This window comes from Megalops cyprinoides, chromosome 25 (genome assembly GCF_013368585.1).
Source record: "Megalops cyprinoides isolate fMegCyp1 chromosome 25, fMegCyp1.pri, whole genome shotgun sequence".
NCBI lineage: Eukaryota > Metazoa > Chordata > Actinopteri > Elopiformes > Megalopidae > Megalops > Megalops cyprinoides.
In genome coordinates this window covers 16,143,074-16,157,602 of record NC_050607.1, presented here as the reverse complement: position 1 = coordinate 16,157,602, position 14,529 = coordinate 16,143,074, and the positions used below count along the sequence as shown (strand labels likewise).

General features: G+C 46.2%; 1 protein-coding gene across 2 annotated transcripts in view; it reads left to right on the top strand.

The window, feature by feature from the left end:
* tmcc3 (transmembrane and coiled-coil domain family 3) overlaps positions 1–14,529 on the top strand; it is a 62,035-nt gene that overhangs the window by 25,888 nt on the left and 21,618 nt on the right. The window contains exon 1 of one of the 2 annotated variants that reach the window (XM_036520022.1): positions 4,031–4,255. The exons of the other annotated variant lie outside the window; for it this stretch is intronic. Within the exon in view, the coding sequence (XP_036375915.1) occupies positions 4,184–4,255 (72 nt within the window). The 5' untranslated portion in view covers positions 4,031–4,183. Of the gene's footprint in view, positions 1–4,030; positions 4,256–14,529 lie in introns of those variants that run through there. 2 annotated transcript variants of the gene reach the window in all.

Below are 14,529 nucleotides of genomic sequence, written 5' to 3'. Positions count from 1 at the left end.
ATTTCCCAAGCCAGGAGTCTGCGAAGTGGGAGGTTTGATTAAGTTTCGGTAGACTCTCGAAGTTGAGATCGGATATCCCCATCGGTCTTCCTTGAGTCCTGGGGACAGTTTGTTCTTCTTATTTCTTTATTTCTTTACTTTGGAAAAGGACTCGGTGTCACCGGGGCTTGAGCCCAGCGCCCCTCAGAAAAACATTGTTTGATTTGCATATGCCCACCCCCAGATTAGCACTGCAGCCAATGAGGTGAGGGGCTGGTGGAGGCAGGTGGGGCCAGCTGCTGTTGATTGTGATGTCATTACTCAGCAATAAGACTTGGCGTGTCACTCGTAGCCCGCATTAACACTCACCCCAACCCCCACAATCCCCCATGCCATTACACACCTAATATTTACACTACTCTGATCATCCTGCCTGCATTCCTTTGAGCATAAACAGTGTGACTCATCACCGTTTATCCCAGGGGCATGTAGAGGTGTCAGTACAAAAAAGGAAACGCCAACAGAGATTCAGTATGCTTTCTGTAATAGGCAAAATATGGTCCCTGTTACCTTCGCTCACACATACTGTATATACAGTCGCACACTGATAGGCACATGTATCAGTGTATATAGTTGCCTTATCCTGCATAAGGACCGTATGTTTTCAAATGCCTGAACTGAAATAATTCCTTCCACACTATAAACAACCTTTTGGATGATGCTACACCTACTTTCTGTTATCTGGTGTGTGTTTGCGCTGCTTGTCCAGACAGGTTACAGCGTAATCGAAACCCTAATTAACTGCCCACGGGCAACTCTTGAGTTTTATCTCCTGTTTACAGCTCCCACAGGGTATATGGCCCTTTGCGGAGTCCCTCAGGCTGTTAGCCTCCCAGAGCACTAAATTAAACAGGCTCAATGCCCAGGGCCTGTGTGATTCTTTATTCATATGCGCTTCTGTTTTCTTTCTCCAACGCGGAGGGAATGAGTCCGGACTGGTGGATGGAGAGACCGGTAATTTGGACTTCAAATGGTCCGACACACTGCAAGCGGCTAGTGCAGGAGCATCACAGACCCTGCCTGACAGCTTACACAGTAGCGATGGCTGTCGAATCCCTTTTTGTCTGCCGCTATGGAGCCACAGAAGACATCTCTCATATATTCTGTCACTGAGTGAGTGGCTCCCTCTAGGCAACTGTAGTACCTTCTGTTTACCACTAGGTGGCCGAATGACCATTGGATCCAGGGGGTTCACCCAGTAAAACAGTGGCTTTTCCAGTGTTGAAGACCCAGTTGCTCCTACACTCTCCACCACCCTCTCCTACTCTTGAGACAAGGGATCGATCACTTGTTTTTATTTTGTCTGGCATAGTTACGGTCCATTCATTGTCTGTGTTAAAAAATGTATTTCCACTTCCTGTTGTGACTCCTCCCCATTTGCTGAGAAAGCCAAGTATTTTTCAGATAGCCCCTAACAGAAGGCATTCTGACAAGAACAGGGTTACATAGCATTACTACTGTGTCACCGGACTATTATTAATAGCCAAATATCTTTCAAATAGCCCCCAACATGACGCATTCTGACAGTTCTGCTATTGTAAGAGTGGCTTTACATAGCCTCACTGCTATTTCACAGGAACATTTTTGAGAATGGTGCGCCTAGCCTGGGCCCTTCATGCTTCTACCTTACAGGGCCATTTGTGTCAGATGTGTGTCTTTGATGTTGCGCCTCTTTGCTTGCGAACTTAACCTGACCTTTTTAGTGGACCCTCCGGTCAATAGCAGGAGGAATGGGTGTCAGAGTGTCAGCCAGACAGAGGAAGTCAAGGGTGTCAGTCAGGCCATTCGGTTAAAAAACCTGTAGGGTACATAAACCAATGGATACGTAGTGCAAACCACTGTTGCACAACCAATTGAATTGGTGTGTGCATAGAACGTCCAACTAAACACTTTCTCTCTTTTTTCCAAATACTTTTTTTTCACAAAACATAAAATTAGTTTCATCCCAAGTGATTGTGCAGATAAAATGATATTTTTTGCCTTAGAGAACAGAGAGAGTGAGCATTTAACACCATTACTAGGTGTGTTGGATTTAGTTTTAAGGTTGTAATAGCCATTCCAGTGGGGCCATAGCTCTGCAATACATTATATTTAAAGGTTAGAAAAGAATGTTTATTATCTTATATGGAGGCCATTTTCCCGTTTTTTTTCCTTTTAATTGTAAAGAGTTTACCATATACATGTGTGGTAGCTGTGAGATACATTTTTTCAATGGACTGTCAGTGTTTAGAAGCCAGTTTTTGATTAAATGACTTCAGTGACTTTTTTTAAAAGCTGGCAAACTCAGCCTGGTAACCTTGCAGTCGAAAACTGGCCGAGCTCCTGTGCGTTTCAGGCTTTTGATGAATGCTCCTCGCTGTCGTCTGGTTATGTCCTCGTTCATAAATCTGAATTTATGACCTGCGTTAGCGAACACTTCAGGGCCAACCGTCAGCGTGGGGACAGAAACAAACCCGTCGGTGCCGTGCGGGAGTAAACTCACAGTTTGTGTAATTAGGGCGTTAATATTTAATGACTGAACTCTTCATAGAGACAGTGTTAATTACTTAGGAATTCGCTCAGCGCTCACTTGACAAAAGTATTGAACTAATTCGATTTCTTGTAAAGATCTTTAAAAATGTATGACACAATAAATGATTTTTTTCCAAGAGCAGAAGAAGGTTCTTCTCGAAGAAACCAATACGATGTATCAGATCTCTGCTTCTCAGATTATACGTACCAGTAGAGCTATGTATCTCCTATCCGATTGAAATTAAGTCCTTGGATCTGTTTTCAATCACTTCAGTTAATGCAATCAGTTCGTTTGACAATATTATTCATCTCGTTGTTATCATTGTTCGTGATAATACAAGTTGATGTTTTGTCATATTGCATATTCCTTTTCATTATACAACAAAAATAGAGTAGCAGAATAGGATGGTCTCTATTTATCTTGTATATATGTAATGGAAAACTGCTGAATGATTATTGATAGCTCTGAAATGCAAAGCTCGTTCAAAGGGCATTTTTCACAGTGTTCCTATTAAACGGACGCGACTTTATCCTGCAGCTATGAGGTCACTTATATCTAAGTAGGTACACGCGTGCTAGGGACTCCATCCGAAAGAAAAACGCAGATATTCTGCCACTCCATCTGATCATCTGATCGCCAGTTTCATTTGACGGATGTTTGTCGAGCTCTCTTGCACCGTTAATAACACACACACACACACACACACCAGCTGGATTTCATAGTTACAGGAGCAGATATACCTGGAAAGTAAATGAAACAGGTGAAACTGCTTCATGATTCATGAGAGGAATCGGATATCAGCAAGGCAGGAGGTCCTGTTGTTCGCTCTCCCGTGAGCCGAGACAGGTTAGACGATTGCCTTTCATTGCCAGGAACAGGAAAGTAGGGTTTTCAGGGAACTGCAGTGTGGGCGCTTGAATGCCCTCATGATTATTCGGGCGTTTCCTCTAGGGAAATGGTGGCAACCGGTTCCTGTGAGTTTTCGCGCTTGGCTTTATTCGTAACCTGATAGCATGTGGACATTGTGGCGTCCCGTCACCGTAGCTACAGAACCTGTTGACCCGGGTGGATGCTTCAGAGGAGAGAGAGCAGAAACTGTGCATTCTGGATACATGTTCCCTATTGGGAGACTTGTTCATTTGTAGAATGCTCTGTCCTGAATTTAAAAGCACAAAATAAAGTTCGACTCCCCTGGACATCTGAATTAATTCTTCTAATGCAATTTGTTAGCCTAATACTGTTTCACTTGTTGCTTCGGTTGTTTTACATTAAGATCAATTTCTTTCTAAAACTCCTTATTTTTTCATTTTCTGTTTTGATTATTATTATTATTATTATTATTATTATCAGTAACGTTATTTTCACTGTAAGTTACATTGATTGAAGGATGTGGAAAGAGTTAACCCCTCCCCCTCCCCTCCCCAACCATCGCCAGAGCACAGTGGGCGGGGTCTGTTCGCACATTGTGTTCAGCGTTTCTGCAAGGCGAGAGCGGATTAGATTGAGGGACGGAAAGAACCCGTGAAAGAACCGAGTTGCGCCGAGTGAGAGAGCGCTCACTCCGGGCGAGTCGCTATGTACCTGCTTTTATAGCAACCTGAAACACACCTTTACAGATCGGACTCCGGGACTATGCCCAGCGCCGACACCGCTCTGGACAAAACTTTGCCAGAAGTAGATAAATACAATCGGAGGAACAAAATGGTAAATTAATGTTTTATTCGTACTTGATTTTCCTTGTGGATACAGGTTGTATTTGGCTTGATCGTTCTGAATCTTAAACCAAAATTGATTAATTTATCATTTGCAGTTTACTATATACCACGTTGAAAGAAGTCATTCATTGAGATAGTTCATCTGCTGTGACAGATAAATTAGCACTATCTTTTGTTGCAAGATTATCAACAGCGACGAGCTACAACTCGCTTACGTTAGCCAAGCTAGTGATCCAGCCATCTCACCATCAGCTCAATTGGAGTCTAGCCAGCGCAAAGTATTATTTTCAGCAAGTACTCTTGTCTGTTGTTTATTGACCTCTGAGCAGGCTAAGATGCGGGATGGGTGACTTTAATATTTTGATTTTGCCATGTTCCTTTGGATTCAAGTACGCATGCAGTAATTCATGCTGGTCAGCACGAGGCTGCACTCTTTTTTTTCCAACCAAGGAATTTAAGATTTCGCGAGTTACGACGAATAGGTTATTGCGCTTGTTTATGGCGATGTTCATAACTTGTATGCTCTGCCATTTTTATTACGATGCGTTGAACTTCGCTCTTATGTCAGCAACAAAATGTTTTGTTGGATCTTAGACCGGTTATGCAAGCGCCGAGGCAGTTAAAAAATGTCAAAGCATTGCTTTGACTCAGCCTTTCCGAAACGAGCGTGTGCATATTTAGCGAGCTAATTTGGTTTCCACTAAATTGAATTATGACGAAATAACAACATGCTGATCATTTACGAAAACTACCTTTGACTAAGTGTACACTTATGAATAAACACTCGCTGAAATACCAAGTATAAGATGGGTATACGTCGAATGCTTTGTGTTCCAGTCAAACAGATGTTTCGTGTGTAGCGCTTCCCCAGATTTACAAAACAGAGACCAGTTATGCTTTTTGCCGTCGCGAGCTGCGGTTTTTAATGACTCTTGTTTCTACAGTAACTCACGAAATATGATGTTTTAGTTGCTGTGAGACGCAACTTAGAATGAGCTAATTTCTTGAATAAATTCTCAAAAGAGAATCGTTGTAATACATTGTGTTTCTGGACTGTGTTCAAATGGAACTGCAGTGGAGACCTGAGATTAATATGGTAGCCTTTCATTAAATGAATTCGTCTTTGGGAGTCTTTTCGTGTCCACGCAGGATTGGTGTCATTCAATAACTGGCGGTAACACGCTTGATCGAGACCAGACAGGGGTCGAGAGCTGAAGACATACTGACACACGCTGGGTGGAATGTGGGATGGTACGGACCAGTGAAACACCTTCTGCTATTTGTCACCTCCGAAAATATTGCGCAAAGTAGTCAATCGGCGTCCATTGAGACTTGCGAGAATGACAGGCTAAAAATAAGCCTTTCAGCAGCTTGCCAGGAACCCGTTTGTTCATTGTTTCCTTTGATTAACGTGTGCCGATTTAAGTAAAGATCGCCCGTCGCCCACTGATCGCATTTACCTGACTGAATGTGATGTGGTCGCGCTCGGCTTTTGTGTGCCTTTGCACTGAACGGTTTTAATCAAAACAGAGCGATCGGGTTACATTAAATGCTTTTGATTATAAGCAAGAGATTGGAGATCGTCTTAACTCTAACCCAATCTGTTTGTTCTAAGGATAATCTTCATGTGAAGTGTGAAACGAACCGAGGTTTTAAAGTAATGGAACCACGTAAGATGCTATTAATTAAAAAGACATTCGCTGCTTGTTGGTGATCTTCATTCAGACTGACACCTTTGTTAATCACATATTACTAAGCAATCTAAAATAGATTTGGGACGGTTTAAAGAATCGTATGTCACGTCCCTCCACGCGAAACTCAAGGCAAGCAGCCACTAAACTTTACCCTACTGTCCCAGATAGCTTACTCGTGGCGTCCGTTTCTTGTTTAATTATAACCTGAGTCATTCCCCGTGGGCACTTTGAAGTTTCAGATGGAGTTACGAGCATATGTGAACAGCAAACGCATGAAGTCACAGAAATGCAGACATTTAAATGCGTGCATGCTAAGGAGTCTGCGTGTTCTTAAGAAAGTGTATGGAGTGTAGACACAGGGGCCAAGTCTAATTTGTAACAGCTGGGAGGAGGAGAGGAAGGAGATTGTGTGTGTGTGTGTGTGTGTGTGTGTGTGTGTGTGTGCGCGTGTGTGTGTGTGTGTGTTGGGGGTTGCTTTGACAGTTTAGAGGCGCGTAGGGGAACGCATCAGGTACCCGGGGGGCTGAGGACTGCAGTTCTGAAAACAGCGCCAGGACCTTCATTATCTTTTTCGCTAATTAGCCGTTTTTGGAAACTGGCCCTTCAGGTCCTGCGCTCACAGAATCCATTGTGTCTGTGTCAGACGCTTAAGAAAAATGGAATAAGGAGGTCCAGATTTCTCTATTAATTTGCGTCATGGAATTGCGCAGCATACCTCTGATAATATGCAGTTGATGCTGTCTGTTTTTCACCCCGTCCTAACAGAAAGCTGCACTTGAAAGTACGTCAGCACGACAAAAAATGTAGCTTAAGTGTTTGAAGACTCCACCTTTTTAGTAGAAGATCGCGAAAAAAACCTCGCGTGACCTTTTCAGGGCAGTGTTGTGTATTTGCGGTTTCGCACCTCTAACGCACCGCACAAAGCGTACTTTCTTTCGGATTCCTGAAGTTTACCGCAGGATGTCTCAGGAAGCAGTGATGTAACATTAGGGCAGCGGCATTAATGGTCAACAGATGCGGTCACGCAGTCGCTGCCCTGTTAGTGATTTACATTCTTTTTCTGTGTGACGTAAATATCCCGACTTAAACATGCGGTGACGGGGTACTTTAGTAACCACGCAAGTCACGAGCAGCGCATAGCGTTGGGGGCAGCACCGTCACGGCACCACGGCGTCACGACAATATTGCGCGGATGTTAAGCCCGAGCAGTCTCTGATAGCAGATATGCATCCCCCGAGTTCTTGAATCCCGAGCTGTCATACATTTTAAAACATTAATCCGCCAGGATATGTGCAGAATCTCAAGTGTGTTTGGGGAACGCCAGACCGCAGCGAGGCCAGAAATAATTGATTAAAAAACGCGTCTTCTTTTCTTTTTGAGCTTTGAATTCAGGCGACGGTAGGCCCATGCCGTGTCTGACTTCATCCATTCAGTGCCCGTTTGCTCTCCCGCTGAGGTGGGCACACGTGCGCACGCCAGGGCTAATAAGCTATCGATTTGGTTTAATTGAAACAGTCTGCGGACGTCACGAGGAAGCTTCTTAAATAATTCACCTCTCATCTCCAGCACAACTTCTGACCCAGCGGTCTGGCCTTTTAGCTATCTATCAGCAAAAAAATGACTCCTCCTCTGACGTTACAGAAAAAGGAAACGCGATGCAAGTTTGAAGGTTCGGCAAGGAGGGGGCGTGGGGTAGCACTGACCCGTTGTTTGTCTCCTGGTGCACTATATTCCCCTACAGGGTCTGTGGAGTACCAGATGTGTTTCTCTCTGAAAGCTGATGCCTCCGGCGCCTGGTAGTTTTCTTAACGACACCCTCAGGCCAGTCGTCCGCTTTGGAAGTGTTTGTTTTGCTTCGCTAAAGCATGGGAAAATGAAGCACTGACTGGGAACGGTGTGATTGCTCCACACGCCGCCTCTGTTCAAAGCTGCGGATGTCGCTGTTTTTACTCCTCTCGAACAGGAGTCACCCTTGTTTTGACAGTTGCTCTAATCACTAGATGACCCATGCCGAGTTCACCTTCAACCCCGCTGCATGCGCGGCATACTTCGGAAGGTTTAACCCATTTTTAAGCGCGACGCTCAGGTGCTTAGCGGGCAGCGTGGCATGTTCATCTTAACGGTACCTGCTTGATGGCAATATGGTGTGAGGCTCAAGTTACTGGGATTTTGAGGAGAACATATGGTACTGGACTTAGAAAGGAACATAAAACCCAATCTAAGTTACAGTTCCTCATTCCCAGGTTTCTTGCTGTCTTTAACCAGGGCTGCTTCAGCACATATTCTATGGCACGGGTACTATGCTACATGTAAGCTGTGTAATCTGAGCTGGATAAGGGCGTCCGTTAAACAGTCCGTTATTATTTAGTGAGATGTATAGACCTACCTGCTGTCCCCGTGAGTGGAGGCAGTGCAGCTGGCAGGGGAGATAGCGGAGCTTGTTTTAAAAACATTGAGGCGATGCTTTGCCACCTCAGCAACAGGTCGCGCCGTTCTGTGGTGATGTTGTGGCCAGCGTTCCACGGCCCGCCGTCGTCATGGCAACCCGAGGATTCTCTTCCCTCTCCCCCCTACACACTAGCGCATGCACACACACACACACACACACACTTCTTCTCACTCTCTCTCTCGCCAGTCCTTCCGTCTGTATGAATGATGCAGGCGGCCGCTTGATTCACTCCGAAACTCCCTCAGAATGGAGTGTGGGACAGTGAGCCGAGCCGAGCGCTGTCGGCCCAGGCTCTGTGGGGGTGTGAGTTACAGCCCATCGATCCGAGTGTGGGCTTTTAGAGTCTGCAGCGGAACTGGCACCGCCTCTATCGCTGCACCGGTTGCCTGATAAAAACCCTGCCTCCTTGTTTGTGGCTGGGCCTCAGTTCTGAGCAGACACTGCACAGGCCCATTAATCTTCATATTATGTGGATGTGCTACATTAATCCCCTGTGTCCAATGTCCGCCCATCCAGATGGTGTAAAAATCAGTGGATATGTACAACATCTGCTCTGGACCGTTGCCCTTGAACCAGATGCATGTTGCTGGCCTACAGACTACAGCACAAGGAGGAGGATGAGAAAAGTCAAAGGTGAAGGATCTGGAACTCGAGGCTGACTTCAAGGCTTCAGGCCCTGTCTGTCGATTAGTGCGGTCACTTCTCCAGCGATCCTGTCGCCTGTAGTCTGCAGTGGAGAGTGGCGGCTGGCAGGAATGTCAGACTAGCCTGCAGGGGGATCAGCCCAGACTAAGTGGAGGAGCTGAGAAATTCCAGAGTTCCTGTGAGGCAGCCCAGACAATCATTGATGTAGCGCAGATTTACCAACACATTCAGCCGTTTCTCTTCACACGCATCCTGGAGGGATAGTGCTTTCCTGCGGTCCATTTTCCCCTCGTGCAATTAACAAACAACGCATTTCTAACCCAGTTTTTCTCCTCATTAAATTTCAAAGAGGAATAACATTTTTAGAAGCAAACAAGTCCGTTGTACGTCACCGGAGGAGACTACAGCTTGCTCATAAACGTTGGCATTTCTCATCTTGAAGGGCCGAAGGGTCACATTCATCGTTAAGATACCCATAAAGGGATAACGAGCCTTACTTCCTGGTTTGGGTAGTTACTCTTTGTTTACCACAGGAGTTGAGGGTGTGCCTTGCTTTCATTGTTTTATGGATCTGGAAATGGGAGTCTCTGCTGTAATGACATGAAGGCATTCTCTGTACTGTATTACTTTGATCATGTAGATGACAGATGAGCTTGTTCTACTTTTTAAGGCTTGATGCACTAAAAGAACTCGGGGGGGATTCCTTGTAACGGTATGGTGCTTTGCGATTAGTTGAGTTGCAGATTTAACTACTTATGTAAGGTTCTTTCACATCCCCACAAGTGTGGCTGTCACTGAAATGAGCAAAAAAGGAATAAAAAGGCCTTTCATTGCATTACATTTTTGGCATTTAACAGACGCCCTTATCCAGAGGAACTTACATCGGTTACAATTTTTACAAGTTACCAGTTATCCATTTATACAGCTGGATATTTACTGAGGCATGTCCATTAAGAACCTTGCCCAAGGCTACAGCAGCAGTGTTCAGCAAGGAATCAAACTGGCAACCTGTTGGTTATGAGTCCTGGGCCTTACCACTATGCTACACAGCCAGGCCAGACTTTAATACATAAACTTATTATTCAGTCTATTGCAAAAAGCCGCAGTGGTTACATTGTAAGGTGGACTGGTGGAGTGGTTCTGCGCTGAACTGAATGGTACGTGTTGCAGGTACGGTTGCTGTTGTGTAGCAGATGGTTCAGTGAGGCTCCTACTGTCCTGCCTGTGTGATGAGAGCTGGGGGCTTATGACTGAACCGGTGTGCTAAGCCCGGGCAGACCGCTTCCCACAGCACCAGCACTCCGAACGACAGCGAGTGAAAGCGCTCGGATTTAGGCCCGAGGGGAGACTTACGCCCTTCGGAACTCACCAAAAAGATCACGTTATCACAGCAAAAAAGCCCTCGCTTCGACTCTGATTTATTAATATGTAGGCTGTCTAAATCGGCTTTGATTGGCTGGGTCTAAAGATAGAGGAATCTCTGGGAACTAAGTCCCTGATGGCACACTTTAGGTACTTTTGACGTGGTTGATGATCACTTTTAAGGGGTTTCACAGGGGAAGTTTTGCAGTGTGTCCTGAACAGGCTGGCATTAATCTAGGTTACTTACGGCAGGAACAGGCCAAGTTTAGTTACAAAGTCTTGAGTGCACAAAGCAGTACATTAGTTTTAAGTGCAACCCCTCATTTCCAGCTGACAGTTTCTTTGTAGAAATGGATGTCAGCTCAAGGAGAGGACCCCTGGCCATGAGACTGGAATGATCAAGCATCTGATGGTTTTGTCTTGATAAATAAAAGATGCCGTTCTGTCACTGTCAGCCTGGAGCAGTGTTTTACTGCAACAGAGGCCTGATCACTGGCTGTCCCCCAGAGAGAGTGTGTGTGTGTGTGCGTGTGCGTCTTTGTGTGTGTGTGCACATCTGATCTGAATGTGTGTTTGTTCATGCTGCGTGTGTGGAGATGTGTGCGTGCATACATGTCTGTGGGAATCTGTGTGGGAATTTGTGTGGGACTCTGTGAGTGTGTGTGTGTGAGTGTGAGTGAGAGTGAGAGTGTGCACGCACGTGCAGTGCATGACCTGGGCTTTTCTTATCATACCTGTGCAATGTACAGCCATTGCCCCCTCCCCCCTCCCCCTCCCACCACTGAGCAGACTCGCATAGCTATGCCCTTACAATAACCCGCTCCCGGCCTCCCTGCGTTTGCTTATGAAAACAGCCGGCACAGCGTTACCCAGCACACCGCCGGGGATGAACAATGGCCCCATCGCACGATGGGTGCGGCCCTCACGCTCCCCTCGAAAGGACAAAACAGAGCGTCTCTGTTACCCCTCATTCTCCCGTTACAGTCTCTTAAATAGCTCCTCGTTTCATTATACAACATCCTAAGCCTGTGCTAGCTGTACATTAGGATTGTGTTTACTTGGCCAAAGGCGTGTTTATAGCAGGATTTATAAACCCACACAGTCCAGTAGAAGGGAGGAAACAACTAGTGGTATGCTGTAATTGTACCATTGAAAAAGCCTCTTAGCCTGACCTCTGTAGATCTCTTTCTGTATGAATCAGTGGTATGTAATGTGAATATAAGCCACCTTGCTTAAGCATGTGTGCTAAGCAAATACACAGAGATGAGGCAAATATGGATTGGCTATGGTGGGGGATTCATAAGGCTGGCAGGAGACAACATTTGTATGATGTGGACAAGGGCTCTTGTGTGGCGGTGGCTGCTCGTGGCTTTAGTTTGCTCAGGGTTGAATAACGCTATGAGGCTTCCACCTTGTGCTGTTCTGTCGTGAGGAGACTCACAGACAGGACAGAATCGCACAGTTTGAGTCAGTCTTCCGCTCACGGAGGCCGGAGAAATAGAGCGTGCCTTGCTGTGTCAGAGGAGGATGTCGGGGGAGGGAGAGAAGGGGTCAGTTTGGGGGGGGTTGTTCGGTTTGGTTTGGTGTGGGGAGATAGGGCCTGACTTGTGTAGAGTCATACACAGTCACCAAGTGGCTGTTTTTACAGGGGTGGGAAATGGGGGCTCGGGGCTCAGCAGCGCAGCGGTCGCAGCCGTCTTAAATGATTTATGAACACTGCTGAAATTCGCAAGGAAGAAAGCTTGCATCAAAATAACTACTACAGACATCGACACAAGCGCTGTACGCTGTTATTTTTGACTATCTTGACAAAGAGCAAAACAAGCCTGTACTGAAATATAGGCTACCTTTCATTATGACCAATTACCATCAAAACCGTTACCCAGAGCGCAAACTTCGGTTTCCGCTGTGTACGGCTGGGAGATATAGTTTATGCCACGGGGAAGTATTTGCCCTCTGAGTCCTGGCAGCTGGTGAGGCCTACCCGTGTGACCCAAACATTTTCCTGTCTTAAAGAGTCGCTGAGGGACTGAGTGTTTTCTCGTTTCTAAGATTCGATTTTCGCTCGCTGAAGTTTCCTCTCCTGGGAACACTGTGGGCCCTTGTGCTCTTAAAGGGCTCCTCCGGGTTCCTGTTTTTGTGCAACGGAAACTCGCGCGTTTGTGTTTAAAATAGGCTCGACCCGGTGCAGGCCGAGTGTTAAGGGGTTAGCCGCTGTTTGCATTTAACGCCTGCCCCCGCTGTAGCCCCCGAGGGGATTGAGGCTGTAGCGATAGCATTAAAGGCATCGGGTTAGGGACGTGTCAGAGCTTTTTTGAGGAAGGGGGTGAGCAAGTGTGGACCTCACTCATGTAGCGTTGGGTCGATATTGGAAGATGAGTCATTGCTAGCCTGTTGTTAGCATGGTGAACATGCTCTAACTGCTGCTCAGAGGTCTAGTATTTTAGATCCCTAGAGATATCTTACACATGGTGTGTGTGTCATCTCTGTGTATTACTCATAGTAGGTCGTTTAGGATGCCTGGGAGTGATATTTACCCAGCAGGCCTCAGAGTAACTGCAGAAGGTAATCCAGAGCAGTAGGAGTAGGTAAGAATTTATAACCGTGGATTACAGTGACTGGTGGGTGGCCTTTTCAGAAGTGATTTGCATCGGTCACCTTTTTAGTTCTTTTGTGGTTGGGTTTCCTTAAAGGTGAGAGGGGAAGCCCCATCTGGGCTTTGAGTCACATTTCGTAACCGCCAGACCTGCCTGGCGCTCGTAGACAGGGCATGGTTCCTCGGGGAGATGCTGTTGTTGCACTCTGGTGAGAAGGCCCAGCTTTCACATAGTAGTGCGGTGTAACATCTAAGCAATGCAAATCACTCTGGATTACTGATGAAGGGAAGCTTAGTTTTTATAGATTGTCTTGGGTTTGTAGGGAGTGAAGTGTGTGTGTGTGTGCGTGTGTGTGTGTGTGTGTGTGTGTGTGTGTGTATGTGTACGCACAAATGCTTTCTCATACTGTATATTCATATATGTGTATAACGGCTCAATCTTTTTTATAATACAAGGAAAACAAGCTCTGCGTTAGTACCCATAAATCCCTGCAGTGAAACCTCTTTTTGAGTGACAGCTGGAGGAGAGCAGCACTCTGGGTAAACACTGGGCGTGAACTTTAACTTTACCATTTCCTGATTAATCAATAATTAGAGGCTGTGGTTCGTTAACAGGAATCTTGATTTTTAAGGATCTGAAGGGTCAAACGGAGTGGGGGGTAGAAAAAAAGCCTTGTTTCCCTGTTTTTCCTTCTCTAATGCGTCTTTTCTGGCTTCTGCTACACTGCTCTGCACTGTGAAAACCCAACGAGTGGATTTCATCACCTCGGGGGCTGGCCCGATGTCACGAGGGGTCGTCTGCGTTAACCGCTAGCCCCCCAAAATCGTGGTGTGCCCGTGCGGCCGGTGCTTAATATCGTTTTCATCACATTAACGGGAAAACCCTTCTGGTGCATGACAGGATTACGGGTTTATACTGTCTGCTCACACGTCGGTGTTAAACTCATTATTCACTCAAATTGACCGCTGGTTGATCCGAATTTGGGATCGGCGCAAACCGACCGACCCTCGTTTCCGCAAATTTGGCACCCTGGCAGTCCCTCTCAGTGGTCGGTTAGGGCTTTGCAGTTCAGGGTAATTCGGGTAAGATTTGGGGAGTACTCCATGGGTGAATGAGTTTTTTTTTCCAGTGTGGAAGTGAATATGCTCTTAATCCATGTCCCAGAAAGAGGGGATTAAGGGAGATAATATGCATGGGAAGATAGGGACTGTCTGTTCAAGCCTGTAACGTGCAGTGGTCAGGGACCCCGTTGGTGGCAAAACTATGAAGTAAGATGGTTTTAACCATGAACTTTATTCTGCTGTTTTGGAGACTGGTTAGTTGAGCAGCAGTGTGTTTAGGGCCAATGAAAAGCAGTGGTCAGGGCTGCAGTGTGGATCAGTGGTCAGAACAGCAGTGTGGATCATTCCTCTGAGCAGAAATGGGGAGCAGTGGTCACGGCAGCAGTGTGGATCAGTGGTCAGGGCAGCAGCGGTGAGCAGTGGCCAGGGCAGAGGTTAGAGCAGCAGCGTGGAGC